Source organism: Oratosquilla oratoria, chromosome 12, assembly GCF_046742065.1.
Source record: "Oratosquilla oratoria isolate Oo_2021 chromosome 12, ASM4674206v1, whole genome shotgun sequence".
In the NCBI taxonomy this organism is placed as follows: domain Eukaryota; kingdom Metazoa; phylum Arthropoda; class Malacostraca; order Stomatopoda; family Squillidae; genus Oratosquilla; species Oratosquilla oratoria.
Genome location: NC_134788.1, coordinates 48492091 through 48519615, shown reverse-complemented (window position 1 = coordinate 48519615; position 27525 = coordinate 48492091). Strand labels below are relative to the sequence as shown.

Below are 27525 nucleotides of genomic sequence, written 5' to 3'. Positions count from 1 at the left end.
ACTGTGGATTTCAGAGTATGTTCAAGTACTTTTTCTTTTAATTGATTTTTCTGTAACATCAATATACACTATCTCTCAATTTGTCCAGTCTGGAATTGAAATGAAATCACAGTCATGTTATTCCTGCTATGCTGAGCTTCTTTGTGCTGCATCTTCTGCTGAAGCACTAATTTCAACTTCTCTTTTTCTTTCTTGGTAAACATTACTTGAGAGAAATACAGAGAACATAAGAATAAAGGAGACTGCATGAGACCATAAGGCCTACACACAGAGAGAGAGAGAGAGAGAGAGAGAGAGAGAGAGACAGACAGTTTGGTAACCCAAAAGACTGTAGACGATAAAAACATTAGCATAAAAGTATTCTAAACAATTTTATGTTACATAGGAAAGTGTCCATGACAACAAGCACAGTAATGCTTTTACACTTGAAAATAAATATTATTTTCAACTTGGGCTTGTTTTTGCACTGGCCACCTATGTCAGTACAAAGGAATGCTCTTCCCTACGATACATCAAGACCACTATAAAGAATGATCTTGTCTGGTTGACTAAACTCTCTCATCTCCAGACAGTTATACAAATCAATATTATCTGTTATGAATAAACCTGTCTGAATTTTCCCAATCCTTTTCTGAAGGGCTTGGAAGAATATGCCAAGTGTTTCTGGGGTCCTTTTGCTCGTTATCAGAGAAGCAACTGGTACCTTCTGATCACTCTCATCAAGGACCGTGACACTGGTAAGCTTAACTTCGGGAGCTATTGTGCTACTGGAGTCAGCCGCATGAATGCACCTATGACCATACTTTTTCAATATATCTGCCTGAGACTCGGTCTGCAAACCAAGGAGAATGTCCTCTTTGCCTAAACCGTATTTAATATAACCCTGCGTCTTGTACAACAAGACAGATGATGGATCAACCTCCATCAATTCTTTTATCCAGTCGCAAACACTAACTGAAAATATGGAGAGCTTATCCAGCGGCTCCAATTCAGGTTCTTTAATGGAACTCAGTTCATCCTCTGATGGTAATAATGGATCTATGTCTCCCTCAGCAGCAGCAGCAGGCAAGGGGTCCTGAGGATCAGCTGACTTGTCTTCCCTATTCACACTAATCACCGTATTCTTTTGTCTGTAGTCTGCACTCGCTCCAGGAGCTACCTCATTGTTGTTTCTACTATTGTTGTGTTTATCACCTTCCCTTTCGTCAGGTAACAAGATAACTTCCTGAGGCTTAAGTGCCGGCTTCTCCATCTTGCCGTAACCCAAGAAATCCAAACAACACTGAGCTTTCACCTGGCCATCGGGGCTCCTTGCACACTGCATGAACCCACAGCGTTTTCCACCTATCCTTCTGCACAAGTACCAGGTTACTATGTCCGGACCGATTGCGTAATCTTCCTCTTTTTCGACCTCTATTTTGCAGTCCCTCTCCACAGCGCCTTTCCACCGAGCGTAGCCTTCCTCGCTCTTAAAGTCTTTGGCATTTGTTCTTAGGTTAATCTTATGCATAATCTGCATGTGCGATACCAAGTCATCTATTTTCTCGTACCTGCAAAACAAATTGAAAGAATCCTGATGAAAAACTTCAACAACAATCAAATTTCAAGAGCCATTATGAATTTTGTGCAAAGAATTTTTTCATTTGGTTTTCTTTGTATACAAAACCTGCTTGATTTTGTTTACATTCGACAAAAAAAAAAAAAAAAAAAGCAAGTAACGTGCTACCTTCGACCGCACAGGTCACATCTCATGTAGTGGTATCGGTGCTCGTCCAGCTCATCGGCATGGTTCATCACAGTGTGAGTGTTGAAAGAGGGTCTTGTCGTGAGGCATTCATCACAGTATGGGCACATGTATGCCACATCCACTGTGCTAACGTCAGACTCCTGAAATAAACAACAATGAATTATTTCTTCATATTTCGAAGGCATATGCAAAAGACATTACAATAAACTTATGAAATGAAAGCCACTACTTACCTGCACCATTTCGTATGATTTTTCTCCCAACGTTTCACAGACCCAGAAGGTGCTAGGATCTTCAGTTGTTTTACGATGTCTACCAGAATAACGGTTCTCTTCCATCATACCTTGTCGTTTAACAACATTCTCAAACACCTTATCTTGCCCTGCTAAAACAAGATAAGAGAATAAAGCTTCAGTCTCATATTTATATTCTCATTCAACATAAAAGAATTCATACACCTTGGAAGAATTTGGTATCTTTCTTACAGCTAGTTCCATTTGCCCCTTTCAGACCTGTGATAAATAGCTTCTAGTGATGTTCCTAGGATCTACTTACAGCCTATCTATCTCTGTGATGATTCGGTTTAATGTCATGAGTCCCACCCCCTTTATCGGGGTGCTCCTAACAGAGGGCCTTGTACATACATATACCAAGGCTTTTTCCCCCTTACAAGGGGGGTAGCCAAAAAGGAAATGGCATAAAATCATTCCCACCCATTCCATCCCTGAATACACTCCACACCCCTCCACCCTCCCTCTCATCTTAGCACCTCCTGGATGATGGGTCCCTGCACCTTGTCCACTGCCCTGGGTCAGAAATAGTGTCGCAAGAGACAGCACATCCACAGCAAGGCCGCTTCATTAAATCGGCGACCCCCACTCTCCGTCCCCCCATGCATAAAGGAGAGGACGGGGAGAAATCCCTTAGGGCTACGTCAAAATTTGCTCACACATACTACCTCATCCCCCATCCACCCGCCCATTCCACCTCATGTATCACAACATCATCCATATACAACCATTCTCCATTCACCCGTCTTCTGTCCTCTCCCATCCTTCCTCAACAGACATTCCCCTCTTCCCCAAAGCCCCCTTCACCCCATCCATCCACCTCATCCTAGGATGTCCCCTTATGTTCACTTCCTCCACATCTGCCTTCCATACCTCTTTTACTAGTCTTTCTTCACTCATTCTTTCCATGTGTCCAAACCATCCTAATACTCTTTCATCCACCCTATCTCCCAGCTCCCTTTCCACCCCTGTTCTCCTCCTCACCTCCTCATTTCTCACTCTATCTAGCCTAGTAACCCCCATCATACTTCTCAGACACTTCATCTCAAACACATTCAAGTTCCTTCTCTCTTCCTCTCTCATGTTCCATGTTTCTGCTCCATACAGTGCTGTTGGCACAATCACTCCTTCATACAGTCTCCTCTTAGCATCCATTCCCAGATTCCTATTCCTCATTACACTTTTTAAACCACCAAGGCATTTACTTGCTTCTCTCAATCTACATTCTACCTCCACCTTCACTCCACCCTTTCCTGCCATATTTGCACCCAAATATCTAAAACTATCCACTTCCTCCAGTTGCTCTCCTTTAATGCTCACTTCCAGATTACTGCCACTTTCACCCCTTGTACATCTCATCACTTTACTTTTACCTACATTTATCTTCAGCTTTCTTCTATCACACACTCTCCCAAACTCTGTCACCAGCTTCCTCAATCCCTCCTCCGATCCTGCCATAAGCGCAGTGTCGTCCGCAAACAACAGCTGGCTCACCTCCCACTTTTCTCCATTTTCCTTAACCATCTCCAATCCCTGACCCACTACCCTTGCATTCACCTCTCGCACCACCCCATCCATGTATAAGTTGAACAGCCAGGGTGACATAATGCATCCCTGACGAAGTCCCACCTTTACCTCAAACCACTCACTCTCTCCATTTCTAATCCTGACACAAGCTCTACTACTCTCATAAAAACTCTTGACAGCTCCCAGAAGCTTTCCTCCTATCCCGTATATCTGCATAACCTCCCACAGTGCCTTTCTGTCTACCCTGTCGTAAGCCTTTTCCAGATCCATAAAGGCCCAGAATACATCCTTCCCCTTACCTATAGCTTTCTCACATATCTGTCTTACCACAAAAATCTGATCTACACAACCTCTACCTGTCCTAAACCCACACTGTTCCTCACCAATTACTCCCTCTGTTCCTCTCCTAATCCTCTCAATCAAGATCCTCCCATAAGCCTTCCCAACTACACTTAACAAGCTAATCCCTCTGAAACTACTAAATTCACACTTGTCCCCCTTTCCCTTGTAAAGAGGAACTATACACGCACTCCTCCAGTCCTCTGGCACTCTACCCTCTCTCCAGCAAACATTAAATAACCTCACCAACCAGTCCATCACTATACCTCCTTATTTAAGACATTCTGCATGGCATCCATCCAGACCAGGTGCCTTACCTGCTTTCATCATCTTAACAAGTGTAATTTGAATAAAGCAAGGACTGACGTCATATTTTTCTGGTGTTTGATCAAACATTTTGGTGTTTTATGATTTTTTTTTTTTATTTGACCAAATGACAAGAATCTTGTCATTGGAGTATAATGGATTAATCCAGGAGGTTATGTACTGGTACACAAGATGATTACGCTGTCCAAAATATTGGGCCTTTCATATTATGAGGGGCCATCAACAGAACATTCATGGTTTCCAGGCTATGCCTGGACTATTGCCAACTGTTCAGGATGTGACAGCCACATGGGATGGAAATTTACTGCTGTCAAGAGGAAACTTAAACCTCAAAAGTTTTACGGAATTTCTCATAAGTCAGTTTGTGCTAAACTAATTGTGGATGATGCTGATGGAGAGGAAAAGTATGTTATTTAGTTGGACAGAGTTGATGGATATGGAAACTTAAAGAGATTAAAATGAATTTTGAGGACTGTAATCCTGTGGTGGGGGGAAAAGAATACTGCCACCAAGTATTTCCACTTGGATCGTAAGAGGCGAGAGAAACGGCTGACGTCATATTTTTCTGGCGTTTGATCAAACATTTTGGTGTTTTATGATTTTTTTTATTTGACGAAATGACAAGAATCTTGTCATCGGAGTTTAATGGGTTAATGGACTATGTAGTGGTAGATAGGAGTATAAAAGGAAGAGTTAAGGATGTACATGTGCTAAGGGGAGAGGGTGGGGAATATCAATCATTTTTTGGTGGAAGGTAAGCTCAGAGTGGAGGATAGATGGGGAAGGAGGAAAAGGACAAAAGGTAGTGAGGTACTTAGAGTGAACTCTTTAAATGAAAAGGAAAAGGAGTACAAGAAGAAGCTGAGAGAGGAGTGGGAGGGAGTGAAGGATAGAGTAGAGCTAAGAGTGGAGGAGGAATGGGGATGGTTCAAGGAGGGAGTCACAAAGTGTGCAAAGATGGTTTGTGGAACAAGAAGGACGGGAGGAAATAGAAGGAAGGGTAGTGAATGGTGGGATGAGGAAACAAAGAAGGTTGTAGAAGAGAAGAAGCGAGCTTTCACATATTGGTTACAAAATAGGACGAGGGAGTCATATGAGAGGTACAAAGAAAAGAAAAGAGAAGTAAAGCACGAGGTAAAGGAGGCAAAGAGGAGAGCAGATGTGAAATGGGGTCAGAGTATGACAGAAAATTTTGAAAGTAATCAAAAGATGTTTTGGAAAGATATTAAGAGAGGAAGAGGAGGCGAATCAAGTAGAGAAGAAAAGGTAAAAGGTGAAGATGGGGAGATGATAATGGAAGAGAAGGCAGTAAGGGGAAGATGGGCAGAGTATTTTAGGGAGTTGCTAAATGTGAAGGAGGATAGGGAGGAAAGATAGTTGCAGTGGGAAGTGCTAAGAAAATGACCATGATGAGTGAAGAAAATGGAGAAGAAATATGGAATGATGAAGTGAAAGCAGCTGTTAAGATGATGAGAGCAGGCAAGGCACCTGGTCTGGATGGATGCCATGCAGAATGTCTAAAAAAAGGAGGTACAGTGATGGTGGACTGGCTGGTGAGGTAATGTTTGCTGGAGAGAGGGTAGAGTGCCGAAGGACTGGAGGAGTGCCTGTATAGTTTCACTTTACAAGGGAAAAGGGGTCAAGTGTGAGTGTAGTAGTTTCAGGGGGATTAGCTTGTTAACATAAGAACATAAGAAATAAAGGAGACTGCAAAAGACCATAAGGCCTACACTAGGCAGCTCCGTATCCATCACCACCTGTCATCCCCATCCATAAAGTTGTCTAATCGTTTTTTAAAACAACTGATAGTTTCAGCGCTTACTACATGGTTACTAAGTTTATTTCATTCATCAACCACCCTATTAGTACACCAATTCTTGCCTATTTCCTTCTTAAATCTAAATTTGTCCAGTTTATACCCATTACTGCGAGTCCTGCCCTGTTGTTTTATTATGATGACCTTGTTTGCATCACCCTTGTTATAGCCTTTGATCCACTTGAACACTTCTATTAGATCACCCCGCACTCTGCGTCTTTCCAGAGAGTGTAAGTTTAGGTGCCTAAGCCTCTCTTCGTAAGGCAAATTTCCGAGTCCTTGTATCATTTTGGTCATTCTTCTCTGTACTGATTCTAGTGAATTTACGTCCATTCTGTAGGACGGAGACCAAAACTATACCGCATAGTCAAGGATGGGTCTAACTATCGCTAGATAGAGTTTAATAGTTACCTCTGCACTTCTATTCGTTACCATCCTAGCAATGAAGCCTAATGCTCTGTTAGCTTTATTTCTGGCGCTAATACACTGCTTCCTGGTTTTAAGGTCCGGACTCACCAGAACTCCCAAGTCCCTCTCGCACTCAGATTTTTCTAAAAATGTGTTATCTAAGTTGTATCTATTTTCGGGGTTGTGTAGCCCTACGTTTAACACGCTACACTTAGAGATATTGAAGTTCATTTGCCATTTCACCGACCATGTTAACAGCTTATTAAGGTCATCCTGCAGAATCTGGGCGTCGTCTCCTGACCTAATTAGGCGTCCTATTTTAGTGTCGTCCGCAAACTTACTAACATCACTATTCAACCCTTCGTCTAAGTCGTTTATATACATAATGAACAACAAGGGACCCAAAACCGAGCCATGGGGGACCCCGCTAGTAACATTGCCCCACCTAGACTTTATTCCAGTTGGGAAGGCTTACGGGAGGATCTTGATTGAAAGGATTAGGAGAGGAACAGAGGGAGCAATTGGTGAGGAACAGTGTGGATTTAGGACAGGTAGAGGTTGCGTACAGTAGATCAGATTTTTGTGGTAAGACAAATATGTGAGAAAGCTATAGGAAAAGGTAAAGATGTTTTTTGGGCTTTTATGGATCTGGAAAAGGCTTATGACAGGGCAGACAGGAAGGCACTATGGGAGGTTTTGCAGATATACGGGATAGGAGGAAAGCTTCTAGGAGCTGTCAAGACTTTATACAAGAGTAGTAGAGCATGTGTCAGGATTAGAAATGGCGAGAGTGAGTGGTTCGAGGTAAAGGTGGGACTTCGTCAGGGATGAGTTATGTCGCCCTGGCTGTTCAACTTATACATGGATGGGATGGTGCAAGAGGTAAATGCAAGGGTGGTGGGTCAGGGATTGGAGATGTTTAAAGAAAATGGAGAAAAGTGGGAGGTGAGCCAGCTGTTGTTTGCGGACGACACTGCACTTGTAGCAGGATCAGAGGAGGGATTGAGGAAATTGGTGACAGAGTTTGGGAGAGTGTGTGAAAGAAGAAAGTTGAAGATAAATGTGGGTAAAAGTAAAGTGATGAGATGTACAAGGGGTGTAAGTGGCAGCAGACTGGAAGTGAGCATTAAGGGAGAGCAACTGGAGGAAGTGAATAGTTTTTAGATAATTGGGTGCGAATGTGGCAGGAAAGGGTGGAGTGGAGGTGGAGGTAGAATGAATATTGAGAGAAGCGAGTAATTGCCTTGGTGGATTAAAAAGTGTAATGAGGAATGAATGCTAAGAGGAGATTGTATGAAGGAGTGATTGTGCCAACAGCACTGTATGGGGCAGAAACATGAAACATAAGAGAGGAAGAGAGAAGGGGAGTTTGAATGTGTTTGAGATGAGGTGTCTGAGTAATATGATAGGGGTTACCAGGCTGGATAGAGTGAGGAATGAGGAGGTGAGGAGGAGAACAGGGGTGGTAAGGGAGTTGGGAGATAGGGTGGATGAAAGAGTATTGGTATGATTTGGACGCTTGGAAAGAATGAGTGAAGAAAGACTAGTAAAAGAGGTATGGAAGGCAGATGTGGAGGGAGTGAACATGAAGGGGTGACCTAGGATGAGATGGATGGGGTGAAAGGGGCTTTGGGGAAGAAGGGGAATGTCTGTTGAGGAAGGACGGGAGAGGATAGAAGACAAGGGTGAATGGAGAATGGTTGTATATGGATGATGTTGCGATGCATGAGGTGGAATGGGGGGTGAGGTAGTATGTGTGAGAAAAATTTGATGCAGCCCGAAGGGATTTCTCCCCATCTTCTCCTTTTCTGCATGAGGGGACGGAGAGGGGGGGGTCGCCGATTTAATGAAGAGGCCTTGCTGTGGATGTGCTGTGTCTTGCGACAGTGCTTCTGACCCAGGGCAGTGGACAAGATGCAGGGATGACCCGTCATCCTGGAGGTGCCAAGATAGGAGGGAAGAGGGTAGAGGGGAGTGGAGTATGTCAGGGATGAAATGGGTGGGAGTGGTTTCTATGTCTTTGTTTTTTTGCTACCTCCCTTGTATGGGGGAAAAAAGCCTTTGGTATATGTATGTACAGCAATGTTCAAATCAATAATACTAATTTGATAACTTCTTGGGAGTTTTGTTGTTGCCCTCCCTCTCAATCAAATGCCACCTTACCGTGAGATGGAGCTGCTGGTTGTAGCCCTTTCTGAGCAGAGGCTCCTGAGTACGTTATCACAATTTTCCCTGGCGTAGACTGTAAAAACAGAAAGCCTACCATGAGTGTTCATGTACGACAACACACAGTGAAATTGGTCACATGCACTGGAAATCTACAAATAAACTGCTGATGGGTTGTACATAAGTAAAGAGTGTCCTCCTAATAGTTTTATTTAGAGCCAACCTACATGATCACCTCCGTCCATCTGGCAGTGTTGCCCCAAGGAGATGATGACTCATGTTCTTCAGATCAAAGCTAAGACCTCTGTCCAACTTTGACTCTATCTTCCACCAGTTCTCTTTCTCCCATTCCCGGTTAGTGTGGGTGTGCTGTGTCTTGCTGCATTGCTTCTGACCTGGGCAGTGGGCAGGAGAGAGGGATGACCCTTCATCCACGAGGAGCTACGATGAGAGGGAAACAAGGGTGGTGGATGAGAGTAGAAGGGGTCGAATTGGCTACCTACCTCCCTGATAAGGGGGAAGAACCCCTTGGTATACCAAGGGGTTCTTCCCCCTAATCAGGGAGGTAGGTAGCCAATTCAAAGACCCATTCTACTCTCATCCACCACCCTTGTTTCCCTCTCATCGTAGCTCCTCGTGGATGAAGGGTCATCCCTCTCTCCTGCCCACTGCCCAGGTCAGAAGCAATGCAGCAAGACACAGCACACCCACAGCAAGGCTGCTCACTTAATCAGTAACCCCTTTTCAGTCCCCTCGTGCAGAAAATAGAGAAGACGGGGAGAAATCCCTTTGGGCTGCATCAAAATACCATCCACACATCAATAAAGTATCATCTACGTGTTGTATTACAATAGGTTTATTTCCGTGTCGATATACAAACTTACGATAATAAAACACATACAAAATTCCAATATTTCTTCCCAGAAGTAATATTAACTACTGTGAGGCTGACAACTGCTAATGAACTTTAGGACAAGAGTTACCGAGCCTGGGTAACTTCCGTTTCTGTGAAACCAAGCTTACAGATGAACTACTATATCAATTATTTTCTTTTTTACAATTTTATGAAAACTTGTGGAAAAGCAATTTGAAGTATGCACAACATACCGGAGAAGAGTGTCATACGGCACAATCTACTATTTCTAATTAATTTTCTCAAAATCTATCTCGAGTGGGCCATGTCCTTATTGAATATGATGATGCCTATGTTGGCGTTATGAGGCACGAGTGAGAATGCCAGCATTGGCTTCCTGATTATATCTATTTTGTAATTGTTGCTGAGTGACCCTTTTATTCTGTGAACAGACCCGATTGCTTTTTCAGTGGTTACAAACCTTCTAGGTCAAAGAGAACAAGCGGAACAGCCGTAACTTTATATTTCATGTGTGCATTGTGACATCATTGTACGTCAGGCAGCTAATGTGCATGCAAATATTTGAGTTGCGTTGAAGAGGGAACATGGTGTAAGACTAGCTTTCTATTCGACATGTTTGGGGTTTTTCTTATATAAAATTTCAAAAGGGTATGTTTGTCAACATGTACTGACAGTGAGATATGAAGGCAAGAAACGCAAAGAAACAATTCACTCTGTGTTGCTCAAGTGTTGTTGTTGACTCTTTTCTTTCTTCCTGTTTTTAGTGCAAATCATTATGTAACTAGGGACTGTGTTGAATGCTGGGAAGTGGTTCATCCATGGTGAAACAAAACCCCAACATGAATCACTGTTTCTTTAATGCCCCAATGAAATCCAATAAAAATTTTGGGATAAAATGTGAAAAATATCACTTACAAACACTGCACTTCTTTTATAATTTATAATTTATCAGTTCTATACATTTTTCATCTATACTGCTAATAGTTTTTTCATAGAGGGTGACAATTTTTGTTTTATCATTGGGACTTGATATCTTGGCACCAGTATTTTGTCACATTTATGCTTTTAACTCCGAAACTTTTTTTCTCTATATATAAAATTTTGTTTATACAATACCTATCCTTTTTCAAGATCATCGTTGAATTATGCCTCTAAGAGTAAAAATATAGCTTTCAGAAATACAATTATGATTTTTTTTTCTATGAAATCTGGGCATTCACAGAAGAATCCAGTGTGGTATAACTCTTACACATTGAGTAATAAGTTAACAAGATCATTTCTTTGAAAGCTTCTGGTTTCCTACAAAAAATCAACAGATCACAGTAGGGGTGTGCCAATTAATCAGCAAAAATTGGCATTTTTTAGAACAGGATTCAGCATTGTTAGTAATTTGCCGATGCTGATGGCAATTAAGTAATTCATTATTATTCATTGTTCTGGTGGTTGTATAGAGCCATGCAGCATATGTGCTCTATGAGATACCACTACCAAATAATCATGACTTTAATTTTTCACACTGCATCACAATCATAGGGAATGAGGTGACTAGGAATATGCTGTGGTAGTGGTAAACCTACACTGCCGTCTGGTGCCATAACACACGTTTCGAAAATATTATGCAGAGGTGTTAAAATCTGCAGACATGAGGACATACGACCGGAGAAACTTTTAAAATAGCAGCACAAGTTGTAGTAAATGTTGGAGCATATTATATTAACTTTCAATTTTATTTTTACATTTCTTATACAAAATTAAGCTAAAAACATATATATTTATAGGGATCCAGCAAATTTACTAACAACAATTCAACATGCTCAATATATCGATATACAGGGGTCCCTCAAATAACGCGGATTCGAATAACACGGATTCAATCATACGCGGATTTTATTTCAAAACCATCTCAAATGTAGGGAACCGTTTTAAAATTCGCGCCGAGTCGGGCACGCATACGCACACATGCGGCAACATCACAAACAATTTTACCACCCTAACCAGTTAAAGTGTAATGTTTCTTTCGTTTGGAACACAACTAATAAGTCTGATAATGACTGCGCTTGTCGTGTCTTAATTTCTCTTATGAGGTTCTTGTTGTTACTGGCGGTGGTGGTTTGGGAGATAAAAAACAGACATATACACGCTTACACACGTGTAGACACGCACATGTAGACACGTGTTAGACAACCAGTGTATGTTGTGAATGCGCGTGCGTGTACACACAAATACGAACACAGACACACGCACGTACATGCTTACTTGTACATGTTAACAGACACATACACGCACGCACACACATACACACACACGCCACACACACATACATACACCACACACACACACACACGCCACACACACATACATACGCCACACACACACACATATACATACGCCACACACACACACAATGTGTATACGCCACATACACTCATGTATATACGCCACATACACATATACATATACGCCATATACACATGTATATACGCACAAACACATACATACGCCACAAACGCCACATACATACACCACACACACGTGCGCACACACACATACATACGGTTCTTGGTATTTAATATGGAAAGTCAGCATAAGCGGATTTGGTCATACGCGGTAATTTCAGGAACCTAACCCCCGTGTTATTTGAGGGACTCCTGTACACAATTCATCAAAAAAAGTTAGGTTAGGTTAGGTTGGTTTGGTTATGTTGGTTAAGTTAGGTTAGTTATATATTTAAAATTAGAATATTTTTTTCCCAATGAACTGTGTATATCGATAAATCGTGCTTATCGATGAACTGTCAGTAAATTGTTTTTGATGAATTGTTGTCAGTGAATTGTTGTTGGTAAATTTGCCTAGTCGGTAAATTGTTGTCGATAAATTTGCCTAGACCCATATTTATAAATATATATTTCTATATTTCTAAAAGCAAAGTTTCTACAACAGAAATTAAGCAGAGTAAATCATCTGGATGTCCATGACTGTTGATTTTACCCGCTTATAGTGTGAAAATATGGCAGATGGATTTACTCCCACTTACTCCGCAGCAATTTATAGCCAAATGGATCATTTATAAAGAATTTTTTTATGAATTTGACAAGTAAATACATAACAATACATCTTTATGCTTTTTGACCCATGGAATGCGGCAGTACTAAGGTGAATCAGCATGTTGGAGGGAAAGGAGAAAAAAGAAAAAAAAAAAAAGTTTTTTGTTTCTTTTTGGATTTTATGCCCAGACACAGCTTTTGGAGAGAGAGAGAGAGAGAGAGAGAGAGAGAAAGAGAGAGAGAGAATTCCATGGGTGAAACATTAGTAGAGATTGAGTCAGGTTTAGGTTTTAACTATTAAGTCAGGATTAAGAAATTGATTAATAAATTTTACTCTGCATATGTGTTTTATTAAAACCATGCATTAAATGATTCAAGTTACTTGAAGTTAGTAGTTATATCAAAATCTATGAAATATATAATTTTGACCTCTTTTTCAACCAATAGAAAATAATACAATCATACAATGATAATCATAAAGTAGTCAATCAATAAGCACTTCATTAAGTTCATTCAATCATCAGCATCCAAGAGCACAACAATTGACATGTATAAATCTACATAGATTATAAAGCAACTAAAAATAGTTCAATTAGTATTAAAATAAATAAATAAAGCAAATAAAAATAGTTTAATTAGTATTAAAAACTGATATACTGTAATTATATAAATTGGAATCAGCAACTAAGAGTGAATTGGAATTGGTATCAGCAACTAAGAGTAAATAGGAATCAGCATTGGCATCAATAACAAAATGGAATCAGCACACCCCTAGATAACAGTATAATTAATTACTAAGATATAAGAAAAATGACATTAAATTATTAAACTTTTACATTTTTCAATGTATTTCCATAAAAGTTGGAACAGAATAATTCTACCCTGCCAATCATTTACAGAAAAGAGATCAGTCTAGCGTAATCATTTCAATATGTGCATACCGACAACCTTAACCCATTAAACTCCGATGACAGGATTCTTGTCATTTGGTCAAATAAAACATACATATACCAAGACTTTTTTCCCCCTTACAAGGGGGGTAGCCAAAAAGAAAAAGGCACAAAATCCTTCCCTGAATACACTCCACACCCCTCCACCCTCCCTCTTATCTTAGCACCTCCTGAAATGACGGGTCATCCCTGCACCTTGTCCACTGCCCTGGGTCAGAAACAGTGTCGCAGGACACGTCACATCCACAGCAAGGCCGCTTCATTGAATCGGCGACCCCCCCTCTCCGTCCCCCCATTGCATAAAATGAGAGGACGGGGAGATATCCCTTCGGGCTGCGTCAAAATTTGCTCACACATACTACCTCACCCCCCCATTCCACCTCATGCTATCACAACATCATCCATATACAACCATTCTCCATTCACCCCTGTCTTCTGTCGTCTCCCGTCCTTCCTCAACAGACATTTCCCTCTTCCCCAAAGCCCCCTTCACCCCATCCATCCACCTCGTCCTAGGACGTCCCCTCATGTTCACTCCCTCCACATCTGCCTTCCACACCTCTTTTACTAGTCTTTCTTCACTCATTCTTTCCATGTGTCCAAACCATCCTAATATTCTTTCATCAACCCTATCTCCCAGCTCCTTTTCCACCCGTTCTCCTCCTCACCTCCTCATTTCTCACTCTATCTAGCCTAGTAACCCCCATCATACTTCTCAGACACTTCATCTCAAACACATTCAAACTCCTTCTCTCTTCTTCTCTTATGTTCCATGTTTCTGCCCCATACAGTGCTGTTGGCACAATCACTCCTTCATACAGTCTCCTCTTAGCATCCATTCCCAAATGTCTATTCCTCATTACACTCTTTAATCCACCAAGGCATTTACTCGCTTCTCTCAATCTAAATTCTACCTCCACTTTCACTCCACCTTTTCCTGCCACATTTGCACCCAAGTATCTAAAATTATCCACTTCCTCCAGTCGCTCTCCCTTAATGCTCACTTCCAGTTTACTGCCACTTTCACCCCTTGTACATCTCATCACCTTACTTTTACCCACATTTATCTTTAGCTTTCTTCTATCACATACTCTCCCAAACTCTGCCACCAACTTCCTCAATCCCTACTCCGATCCTGCCACAAGCGCAGTGTCGTCCGCAAACAACAGCTGGCTCACCTCCCACTTTTCTCCATTTTCTTTAAACATCTCCAATCCCTGACCCACTATCCTTGCATTTACCTCTCGCACCACCCCATTCATGTATAAGTTGAACAGCCAGGGCGACATAACGCATCCTTGACGAAGTCCCACCTTTACCTCGAACCACTCACTCTCTCCGTTTCCAATCCTGACACAAGCTCTACTATTCTCATAAAAACTCTTGACAGCTCCCAGAAGCTTTCCTCCTATCCCGTATATCTGCATAACCTCCCACAGTGCCTTCCTGTCTACCCTATCATAAGCCTTTTCCAGATCCATAAAAGCCCAAAAAACATCCTTCCCCTTTCCTATAGCTTTCTCACATATCTGTCTTACCACAAAGATCTGATCTACACAACCTCTACCTGTCCTAAATCCACACTGTTCCTACCAATTACTCCTTCTGACGTCAGTCCTCGCACGAAGCGAGGACTGACGTCATATTTTTCTGGTGTTTGATCAAACATTTTGGTGTTTTATGATTTTTTGTTTTATTTGACCAAATGACGAATCTTGTCATCGGAGTTTGGGTTAAGGCAGATGTTGCATCACTATGTAAAGTCAGAGTAGGAGGGAAAAGATTGCTACCACCAAGTCTTCCTACTTGAGTCGTAAGAGGCAACAAAAAATGGGACGGGGGATAGGATTAGGAGTCCTGCTACCTGTAGCCCCAAAGGGCACATTCCTAAAAAAAGTAAAGACATAAGAGGATCTAAGAGTTTTCCAACCAGTACCCTAAGGTTTGGGTCTTTTAATGTGCGTGGATGTGGTACAGATGAGAGTAAAAGGGAAGAAATAGGCAGTATGTTTGTGATAAGAGAGATGAATGTGCTGGCTTTGAGTGAAACTAAATTGAGAGGGAGGGGTGAGTGTGAGTTTGGTAGTGTAGCTGGGAGGTTCTCAGGAGTGAAGAGAGGGAGAGGGAGAGAAGGGGTGGCTATACTAGTAAGTGAAGAGATAGGTAAGCATGTAGTGGAGTGGAAGGAGGTTCCTCCAAGGTTGATGTGGTTGAAGGTGAAGCTGGGAAGGGAGATGAGGGTTTTTGTAAGTACATATGGGCCTGGTAGTGAGAACAGCATAGAGGAAAGGGACCCTTTTGGGGTAGATTTAAATGAGTGCATAGAGGGATTAGGGAGAAATGTCAATGTAGTTGTATTGGGAGACCTTAATGCTAGGGTAGGAAACAAACCAATAGGTGGAGTGTTTGGGAAGTATGGAGTTCCAGGTAAAAATTGTAGTGGAGAATTGATGGTGGAGATGCGTCTTGAAAGAGAGTTGACGATAGCAAATACCGTGTTTAGGAAGAAAGTCAAGCATAAGTTCACATGGGAGAGGGTGGTGGATGGAAGGGTGGCAGATAGAGCATTAATGGACTATGTAGTGGTGACCAGGAGTATGGTAGGAAGAGTTAAGGATGTACATGTTCTAAGGGAAGAGAGTGGGGAATATCAAATCTAATTCTGGAAGGTAAATTGAGAGTGGAGAATAGGTGGAGAAAGAGGAAAAGGGCAGAAGGTAGGGAGGTACTTAGAGTGAACTGCTTAAATGAGAAAGAAAAGGAGAAGGAGTATAAGAGGAAGCTGAGAGAGGAGTGAGAGGGAATGGAGGAGGAATGGGGATGGTTCAAGGAGGGGGTCATAAGGTGTGCAAAGATGGTGTGTGGAACAAGGAGGGTGGGAGGAAATAGAAGGAAGGGTAGTGAGTGGTGGGATGAGGAAGCAAAGAAGGCTGTAGAAGAGAAGAAGCAGGCATTCATAGATTGGCTACAAATTAGGACGAGGGAATCGTATGAGAGGTACAAAGTAAAGAGAAGGGAAGTTAAGCATAAGATAAAGGAACCAAAGACAAGAGCAGATGTGAAATGGGGTCAGAGTATGACAGAAAATTCTACAAGTAATAAAAAGATGTTTTGGAGAGAAATTATGAGAGGAAGAGGAGGTGAATCAAGTAGAGAAGAAAAGGTAAATTGTGCAGATGGAGAGATGATAATGGAAGAGAAGGCAGTGAGAGGAAGATGGGCAGAGTATTTTAGGGAGTTGCTAAATGTGAAGGAGGATAGGGAAGGAAAGGTAGTTGCAGTGGGAAGCGCTAAGAAAATGAGAGTGATGAGTGAGGAAAATGGAGGAAAAATATGGAATGATGAAGTGAAAGCAGGCCTTAAGATGATGAAAGCAGGTAAGGCACCTGGGTTGGATGGATGCCATGCAGAATGTCTGAAGAAAGGAGGTACAGTTATGGTGGACTGGCTGGTGAGGTTATTTAATGTTTAAGAGAGGGTAGAGTGACGGAGGACTGAAGGAGTGCCTGTATATTTCCGCTTTACAAGGGAAAGGGGGATAAGTGTGAGTGTAGTAGTTTCAGAGGGATCAGCTTGTTGAGAGTAGTTGGGAAGGCTTATGTTAGGATCTTGATTGATAGGATTAAGAGAGGAACAGAGGGAGTAATTGGTGAGGAACAGTGTGGTTTTAGGACAGGTAGAGGTTGCGTAGATCAGATTTTTGTGGTAACACATGTGAGAAAGCTATAGGAAAAGGTAGGGACATTTTTTTTTTTTTTATGGATTTGGAGAAGGCTTACGACAAGGTAGACAGGAAGGCACTGTGGGAGGTACTGCACACATATGGGATAGGAGAAAAGCTGTTAAGAGCAGTCAAGAGTTTTTACGAGATTAGTAGAGCTTGTGTTAGGATTAGAAATGGAGAGTGATTGGTTTGAGGTAAAGGTGGGACTTGGTCAGGGATGTGTTATGTCGCCCTGGCTGTTCAATCTATACATGGATGGGATGGTGCAAGAGGTGAATGCAAGGGTAGTGGGTCAGGGGTTGGAGATGGTTAAAGAAAATGGAGAAAAGTGAGAAATAAGCCAGTTGTTGTTTGCTGACGACACTGCGCTTGTAGCTGGATCAGAGGAGGGACTGAGGAAGCTAGTGACAGAGTTTGAGGTGTGTGAAAGAAGGAAGCTGAAGATAAATGTGGGTAAAAGTAAGGTGATGAGATGTACAAGGGGTGAGAGTGACAGCAGGATGGAAGTGAGCATAAAGGGAGACTGGAGGAAGTGGATAGTTTTAGATACTTGGGTGCAAATGTGGCAGGAAAGGGAGGAGATGGAGTGGAGGTAGAATGTAGATTGAGATAAGCGAGTAAATGCCTTGGTGGATTAAAAAGTGTAATGAGAAATAGACATCTGGGGATGGATGCTAAGAGGAGATTATATGAAGGAGTGATTGTGCCAACAGCACTGTAAGGGGCAGAAACATGGAATATAAAAGAGGAAGAGAGAAGGAGTTTGAATGTGTTTGAGATTAAATGTCTGAAGGGTATGATAGGGGTTACTAGGCTAGTGTGAGAAATGAGGAGGTGAGGAGGAGAACAGGGGTGGAAAGGGAGTTGGGAGATAGGATTGATGAAAGAGTATTAGGATGATTTGGACACATGGAAAGAATGAGAGAAGAAAGATTAGTAAAAGAGGTGTGGAAGAAGTGAATATGAGGGGGTGTCCTAGGATGAGATGGATGGATGGGGTAAAAGGGGCATTACGAAAGACAGGAATGTGCTGAGGAAGGATGGTAGAGGACAGAAGATGGGGGTGAATGGAGAATGGTTGTGTATGGATGATGCTGTGATGCATGAGGGGGAGTGGGTGGGGGATGGGGAAGTATGTATGAGAAATAATTTGGCGCAGCCCGAAGGGATTTCTCCGCGTCTTCTTTTCTTCATGAGGGGACGCGGAGGGGGGGGGGGGTTGCTGAATTAATGAAGCAGCCTTGCTGTGGATGTGCTGTGTCTTGTGACACTGCTTCTGACCCAGGGCAGTGGACAGGATGCAGGGATGACCTGTCATCCAGGAGGTGCCAAGATGAGAGGGAGGGAGGAGGGTGGAGGGGTGGAGGGGAGTGGAGTATGTAGGGGATGGAATGGGTGGGAGTGGTTTCTATGCCTTTTTCTTTTTGGCTACCCCCGTGTAAGGGGGGAAAAAGCCTTTGGTATATGTATGTAGGAGAGTATAGGATGAAGTGTTCAGTGTATATGTGGTGCATTGTTTTACTGTTAACCCATTAAACTTCGATGACAAGATTCTTGTCATTTGGTCAAATAAAACAAAAAATCATAAAACACCAAAATGTTTGATCAAACACCAGAAAAATATGACGTCAGTCCTCACTTCGCTCGCGAGGACTGACGTCATATTTTTCTGGTGTTTGATCAAACATTTTGGTGTTTTATGATTTTTTGTTTTATTTGACCAAATGACAAGAATCTTGTCATCCGAGTTTAATGGGTTAAAGATCAGAGAGAAGTATGAAACAACCACATCTACCACAGGGATTCTGGCATCTGTCTTCAGAGCGCAACAAAGATTTGATCAACATTGACTCTTTGTACCTCTTCACCTAAAATTGGCAGTCTATATCTGATGGGATTGCCCTAGAAATTGGGGAGAAAAAAAAAAGGAAGTAAATGAACACATCTCCAATGTCCATCTCACAGGAACATCACGAGCAGGTGCTTAGTGTCCATTCCCGACGACAAACATCTACCACTCCTGCTAACATTACAACTAGCACTGTGGTTCTTAATCTTTTTCACCCTATTCTCCTTTTCATGAATTCTCAGTATTCCTGTGGCTCCATGGGCATCCACAGGGGGAGGGAGGGGCAAATGCACCCCCCCCCAATTTTATGAGGAAAAAAAAAAATAATAATAATATGATTGATGAAAGTCAAAATGTAGCTTATGTATATCATGTAAATATATGTGTATGTGGCCAATTTGAAGAATCTTGATACAACTTTATAGAGTACCATTAACCACATAATATGTGGTTAATGGTACTCTATAAAGTTGTATCAAGATTCTTCAAATTGGCCACATACACATATATTTACATGATATACATAAGCTACATTTTGACTTTCATCAATCATATTATTATTATTATTTTTTTTTTCCTCGTAAAATTGGGGGGGGGGTGCATTTGCCCCTCTCTCCCCCTGTGGATGCCTGTATATCTTTAATGTTCCCCTGGATGCAAGTTACAGCAGACACCCCTGTGTGGCTCCCCTTCCATTTTCTCCCAAATCCTCCCTGCCCCCTTCCCGATAAAATAAATAATAATGATGACAATAAAATAAAACAACAATGACATGTTAATGGAGAGAAACCCTTTCTTTTATTACAAAGTTGACAATCATAATTATATAAGTTCGGCCGGGACAATGATGGATCCCCCCCTCCAATTCCTCACATTATATTGAAATGTATAATTTGAAATAGCAGGCCATGGCCTCCACTGGCTGCCTTCTCCCTGAGCAATGCATTAAAAACAATGCCGGCACTTTACATGCAAGCAGTAGCGGCCAATTTGGATTTAATTTAATCCCTAACCCAAACTAATGTTCACGTACCTCAAAATGGTTTGCAGCAGTGTCCGTACAACCCTCTGTATTATCTTTTGGCTGCTTACTATGTCGGTATCGAATCAAACTTGCCTCCTCCTGTTGCGTTTGTGACACGTAACCCATATCCTTAGGTGGGGTACAGTCTACATGGTTAGCATCAGCTGCTGATGCCTGAAAATGAACAAGATGTGGTTAAAAAAAATTAGAAGTACTGGAAGTAGCTCCAAAATTTGGACCCTCTTTAACCTCTTCACTCCAGGGCACATCGCATGTCTGGCAGCATTAGCTACCCGACATGCGATGTTGCGTCATAATAATCGCATTATGAAAAATAAAGTCAGTGCTCAATCGTTTGTTCTCTTTCACCCGTGAATTTTGATAACCATAGAAAATATGATGAAGCCAATTTAGAGAGAATGGAGGTTACATAGGTGCGACTACAATAAATATAATCAAGACGCCGACGTCGGCATCATCGCATACCCACTTGCTCCTCATGACACCTACGTAGGCGTCACCATATGGAAGTGGTTAAAGTATTCCTTGAGATGCAAATCCATTACAAAAGCAAAAAGAGAAGAACAAGAACGAAAAGTGTTGATGAAAGGCAACATCTCACATGACAGACATATCAGCAAAAAGAAAAATCTTATTTATATCCTTTACTGTGTGTGGGACTATACCATTCATGTATATTTGAGTCTTGGACAAACCAGGGTTTCTACGAGTTTTTTCATCCATAAACTGAAAAGACACTTTAATCTTCTGTAGTGTTCTGTATGTCTCACACAATTAAAGTGTCTTTTCAGTTTATGGATGAAAAAACTCGTAGAAACCCTGGTTTGTCCAAGACTCAAATATACATGAATGGTATAGTCCCACACACAGTAAAGGATATAAATAAGATTTTTCTTTTTTCATTAAACTAGCAAATACTGCCCCTTTCCTGTATACAGGAAAGGGGCAGTATTTGTTGGATCATGTTTTGTACCCTCTAATTTATCCCCCCCCAGCTTCAGATTCATGTATGGTTACGACTTTGCCCATATTCTTAATTTCCAATTGTCATATTTGAATTTACTTGAATTTGTTTATTACAATGTGGTAAATACACCTACAGGTACAGTAAATACTTTCTCAATAATTACCTATTTTATAGTCTTCAATGTTACTTCTACTTCAGTATTACTGGCTCATAGGTTTTGCAATGAGGGATTCTGATTATCAGTGAATTTTGGGAATTCATAAGGGTAAAGGTAAGGCACCTATGCCAGTGTATAGATGTAGCCAAAACCGACCATTTAACCCATTCAACTCCGATGACAAGATGTCTTGTCATTTGGTCAAATAAAACAAAAAATCATAATAAAACAACAAAATGTTTGATGATCAAACAGCACCAGAAAAATATGACGTCGTCAGTCCTCCTCGAGGAGGACTGACGACGTCATATTTTTCTGGTGCTGTTTGATCATCAAACATTTTGTTGTTTTATTATGATTTTTTGTTTTATTTGACCAAATGACAAGACATCTTGTCATCGGAGTTGAATGGGTTAAAGGAACTACATGACCCCTGGAGATAGGTGCCACCAGCGTAGAACCAGTGGCTGGGGATGTTTGCTGTAGTTTGGCCCCCAACTCTTGGGGTTGGGGGGGGAGGCACAACACAGACGCTACAGCACCCGCTACACTACACAGCAGAACACCCACACCCACCCAAAAAAAAAATATATATATATATATATACAGGGTGGTGCAAAAGTCTGGACCCATAGCCATTTTTGATATAATTTTGATCATTTAAGTATCATCTCCAATTCTATTTATTATCTTTCAGATTGTACTCATGGCAGGAAAGCTAACAATTTCAGAAAGAGTAGAACTTGTGCTTCTGTATGCAAAAGACGGCGCCAGCTCGCGATCAGTCGCAGATATTTTTTATGCTAAGTACCCGAATAGGCAACCAGTTACACAAAGAACTGTCAGCATACACTTCGCATACAGAAGCACAAGTTCTACTCTTTCTGGAATTGTTAGCTTTCCTGCCAAGGGTACAATCTGACAGATAATGAATAAAATTATATATGATACTTAAATGATAAAAATTATGTAAAAAATGGCTATGGGTCCAGACTTTTGCACCACCCTGTATATATATATATCACACAAAAATACCAGCCTCCAGAAACATATTCATAATCACATCACTCACTGCTCCATTAACACACTAAAAGACAACACATTGCTGCATGCCAGACCCTGATATTCATCCCTCTGAATCCTCTCTCCCACAAAAGGACAGAGTCCACCTGGCCAGACCGGCCACCACGCAGCCCTTCTAAGCTACCAGAAGAGGCTGGATGACCGCATTGTGGACAATTGCCCAGGATGTAACACTTCAACCCATACTGTTCAACACATAATGGAAGACTGCATTATACACAACCAGGGACACAAACAACACAGTATACACTCTGTAAAGGATCTATGGGAAAACCCCATTCTGGCTGTGGTATTCCTTGGGGAAATGGGACTGCTCGGACAGTCTAGGGAACAACAACAACAATTACATGACCCCTGCCAAAAATTTATTAAAAAGATAGAGCATGTACAAGATCTCGGAGTAATTTTATTGAGTAATTGTGATTTCAAGGAGCAAATTTTATCAACTTTCTGGCTGGATACTAATGGTGGTATTCATAAAAAAAAAAAGTCTTTCCTTATATAAATCCTTGGAAGGGAAAGAATCATATAAGGAAAGATTTTTTTTTTAAGAATACCACTAAGATTATTATGGTGGCATTTTTTTTTTTAATTATTTCTACATATAAATCTTTCCCATCCAAGGATTTATATAAGATTTATACATACATACATATACCAAGGCATTTTCCCCCTTACAAGGGAGGTAGCTAAAAAGGAAAAGGCATAAAATCATTCCCACCCATTCCACCCCTCCACCCTCTGTCTTATCTTAGCACCTCCTGGATGATGGGTCATCCCTGCGCCTTGTCCACTGCCCTGGGTCAGAAGCAGTGGCACAAGACACAGCACATCCACAGCAAGGCCGCTTCAAGAATATCACCGTTAGGACATTTAAACCGATAAGCACACAATCTTAATACTCTGGAAATCCCTTTCACTGCCACGGCTAGGCTACTGTTCCCAACTATGAAGTCCGACTTGTGCTAATGACGTAAATCTGTTAAAGAAAATCCAGAGAGAATTCACTAAAAATATAGAACACTTAAAAGGCTAAAGTACATGAATCTCTACTCTTTGGAGAGACAAGAGAGGTACCCCATAACTTATCTATGGAAAACAATGGAGGAATGGGCCAAATCTGACAAACCCCATAATGTCACAGGTGTCTGAACACGGAGGCAAAAGCCGCCCTGTCAACACTGTTCAACATGGTAGAGCTGGATTGCTAAAACAGTGGGCGCCCTAATTTGCGTCCAACTGCATCCAACGATGAAAATATGCTTTTTATACACATTAAATGCTAAATCATAAACAATAAATTGTTAATTCATTTTCATCTATATCTGTCACATATATTTTTTTATGCTTTGTTTCAGCGACATTATGTGGATCCAGCAACAGCTGCAGACACTCAGATAATCTTCCTACAAAAATGAATAAGACACGACAAACAGCTGAATACCAACACCTCACATTTTCTTGAGGATCATTGTTTTAGCATTCAACCATGATAGCTCAATTACCCGAGTCTGCAACTTTTGCTGGGTCCATGTAATGTCGCTGAAATGAAACATGCAAAAAATCTATGAGAAATTGATGAAAATGAATAAAAAACAGTTTATCGTTTATAATTTAGCATTTGATGTGTCTAAAAAGCATGTTTTCGTCGTTGGACGCAGTTGGACGGAATTGGGCAGTGTGTGAAAATATTTCCTATACATATCTGTGATTTTAGGTACAACTGCTTTGGATTTGTTCTATATGGTATTGTTGTACTCCTGTATTACTTTAACCCATTAAACTCCGATGACAAGATTCCTTGTCATTTGGTCAAATAAAACAAAAATCATAAAACACCAAAATGTTTGATCAAACAGCACCAGAAAAATATGACGTCAGTCCTCGCTTCGTGAAGCGAGGACTGACGTCATATTTTTCTGGTGTTTGATCAAACATTTTGGTGTTTTATGATTTTTGTTTTATTTGACCAAATGACAAGGAATCTTGTCATCGGAGTTTAATGGGTTAATCATTAGTCATTTGTAAAAATATGATCATGTGAAAACATTTCCAATGCATATCTGTTTGTAATGTAATTTTGTAACCAACGGATTTATTATAATATGATCGTGTGAAATTAATATCAGTACATACATATACCAAAGGCTTTTCCTCCCTTATAAGGGAGGTAGGGAAATATATATATAAAATAAAAATAAAAGGCATAAAAAAAACATTCCCACCCATTCCATCCCTATATACACTCCACTCCACTCCACCCTCCCCCTTATCTTGGCACCTCCTGGATGCCGGGTCATCCCTGCATCTTGTCCTTTGCCGTGACGCAATATATATATATATACCTTATTTTACGGCTTGCAAGACGCTGCATCTTGGAAGATGCACCCTAATATTTGAAAGAAATTTCTAAGAAAAAAAAAGAAGTCATTCTCATACAAGAACACATTCACCATATACCCGACCACTGAACACAAACACATAAGAAGCAAGGAGTCTGCAAGACACTATTGTCTCAGCAATCATTACAAATTTGCTGGAGCACTCATCACAAATTTACAACTATGTAAATAAAAATATCATAGGTAAATACATACACACAGTGAAGCAGTCCTCTCTTCTTCTTGTTTTAGTGGTGGGCGAAGGCACGTATTGGACGTATCGTTTACATTACGTACCGTAATCACTTGTCCGATTTTGTTTGTATGGCGATGATACTAGTTGGTGGTTAGTAAATATACTATACATTTTTCTTTGGCATATCATACAACTTGTAGCTTGTATGCGATAGTATAACTAAACTGCTTTGATGAACTAGCCATGGGTGATAATTTCCAGGACAAAAAAGCTTGTGACATGCGTGACAGCCTGGTGGTAACTGATATATTTCACGACATAAGAGTGTGGGCAAACCTTTTATACAGTAAAAGTCCTTAATTTCAGAGGTTTGTCATTCAGAAATTCCAAAGTTTCGGAAATTTGGGAGGCTGAATAACTTAGGTTATTAAAATAGCTGAATCCGCCAATCAAAAAAACCGAAAGCGTCAGTGCTGTAGTTTGTATTTATTCTATTTTACAATCGTGCTTTACAGGCTTTATCAATGTCAATATAATTCACAAGTGCAGTTTTGACTCTTGCTTGTACAAGTAAGCCATTTGGATGTTCTATTAATAAAGGTATACAGGTACAGGGGCATGTGCGTGCATTCATGTGTATGTGTGTGTATGTTGCTATGAGACGAGGGAGCAGCACATTTTCTCCACATGCCGAGTAGGCTCCAGGAAGGATTATGGTATTGGAAATACTTGTAACAGCTAAGTACTGAGTTCACATCATATAAAAGACTGAATTAAATAGTATTTAAGCTAACATCATAGTGTAATGACTCAACATACAAATCCAGGTCGCTATCGGTCAAGTGTCCAAGCTCACTTGAGCCTGGATGTTGCCTTACAATACAACATTCATCTTGGAAGACGCACTAGTATTTTTCAGGGTATTTTTTAGGAAAAAAAGTGCGTCTTATAAGCCATAAAATACGGTATCTAAGATTGGGTACTTGAAATATGTCTCTTTTTATTTCAACATGTTTGACCAAATAGAACAATTTATTTGAATCTATGTGACATAGATAAAAATTAATCAAAAATAGTTTGTTTATAATTTAACAATTAATGTGTATAAAAAGCATATTTTCCTTGTTGAATGCAAATTAGGGTGACCCCTATAATAGCTTCAGATGGAGAGCTGCCAGGCTCTTCAACTGCAGCCCAAGATCGTAAGGGTTGCTCGACAAATTCCTAGCCAAACTGGAAGACACCCCCAGATGTCCAGACGGGCAAAACTCCTTCATAACGGCTAAGGTAAACTGGAGGTGGACACTGCATGTTGGCCTGGTGGGATGATAACAAAAACCCACCAAACCTAACCAAGTAAGTAAAATTGTGATTGACTGCGGCCTAGGGTACCTGGCTGCGAAGTTGGTAATCCATTACATATTTACAAGTTAGTTTCTTTTTTATACAATACATATTTATCAATTAGAAACAGCAATTAGAGTATATAAGGCATAATTCATCCAATAATAATATGATGAAGAGGTATATAGGGTCCCCTTAAGGAAATACCCCATGTACCACCCGCTGTACTGTAGAAAGAGGACCTTTACCCTGACCGCAAATTGGTTTCTATTTCAGTAACATCCTAATACATTTTTCCCTTTCATCATTTTCTTTCTTTTTGCATTTAAAATATTTTTTTCCCCCTAAGGGCTGGTTAGATTAGGTTAAGATCATCTATTGCACTACAAGTCTCATGCTTAATATGTTTGAATGTTTCTGGAATTTATGCTGAGGTAACTTTCACCGCATCGGAAAGGTTAATGAAGAGATAGGGTAAGCCTCGGTTCAAAACTAATTCTGATCAACAACTTACTTTTTATGCAGTACTAGATGAAAATGCAACACGCTTTCTCCTTGTTCATATGATTCGATGTTGTTACATTTGTATTTATTTTTTTATCGGATAAAACTATGGTTTCATACTTTTTTATAATTTTAGAAAATTACCTGTGAATGTAGACAGTGCAACTTTAACTCGGGAATCGAGTATAAAACAAGAAAAACGGAGAAACGGAGTTTCTATGAAAGTATTAGGGAACTTGTGTTTATATGTTTACATGTCTGTTGGACGGTTTGTTGTCTCACAAATACTCTCCTGATATATTAAAAACCTGTTAGCCTTTCCCCGGGTTCTTTTGGATATTCATATATATTACAATTAGAAAATAAATAATAATGATTTCCATTAACTTACCAAGAATAGATGTATTTATTTATTTTCTCTGCTGGTCGCCTAGGAAGTGACGCGGGTAATCGAAGTTGACGTCACACTAAGTTCCAATAATATTTGGCGTGTGTACTACTACTATTTGAATGCTTTTCTGTACCGGGCAACATATCCTTTTATTCTCACTACTGCCAGAATGTTTTGTTCAATTGTATGAGTGTTCATTAGTGAAGAAGTTAGAACAAAACCGAATTGTATCCACAAGAATTTTCAAATTAAAGTTCCAAAGTATATGAACACTTGTGTCCATTTGTATTTTTCCATTTCTACCGTTTGTATAAAATATATACTAAAACTACACTAGTAAACAATGTTGTTGTATTTTTTTTTCATTCACCATACTTTGAAGATTACACATTTGAA

General features: G+C 40.6%; 1 protein-coding gene across 5 annotated transcripts; it reads right to left on the bottom strand.

Annotated features, from left to right (window-relative positions):
• On the bottom strand, nt 1–27263 carry LOC143031681 (uncharacterized). 5 transcript variants are annotated; one of them, XM_076195808.1, is made up of 6 exons: nt 27130–27263; nt 20095–20259; nt 8618–8696; nt 1981–2132; nt 1727–1887; nt 1–1550 (listed from the first exon to the last, which is right to left on the bottom strand). In XM_076195808.1, the coding sequence occupies exons 2-6, from the start codon at nt 20209–20211 to the stop codon at nt 503–505; spliced, it is 1557 nt and encodes a 518-aa protein (XP_076051923.1). In that variant the 5' UTR covers nt 20212–20259; nt 27130–27263; the 3' UTR covers nt 1–502. The 5 variants fall into 5 exon arrangements, with proteins under 5 accessions (XP_076051923.1, XP_076051928.1, XP_076051925.1 ...); XM_076195813.1 differs by having other exon boundaries at nt 1981–2129; XM_076195810.1 differs by lacking the exon at nt 27130–27263 and adding an exon at nt 26883–27014.
• Between the last annotated feature and the right edge of the window lie 262 nt (nt 27264–27525).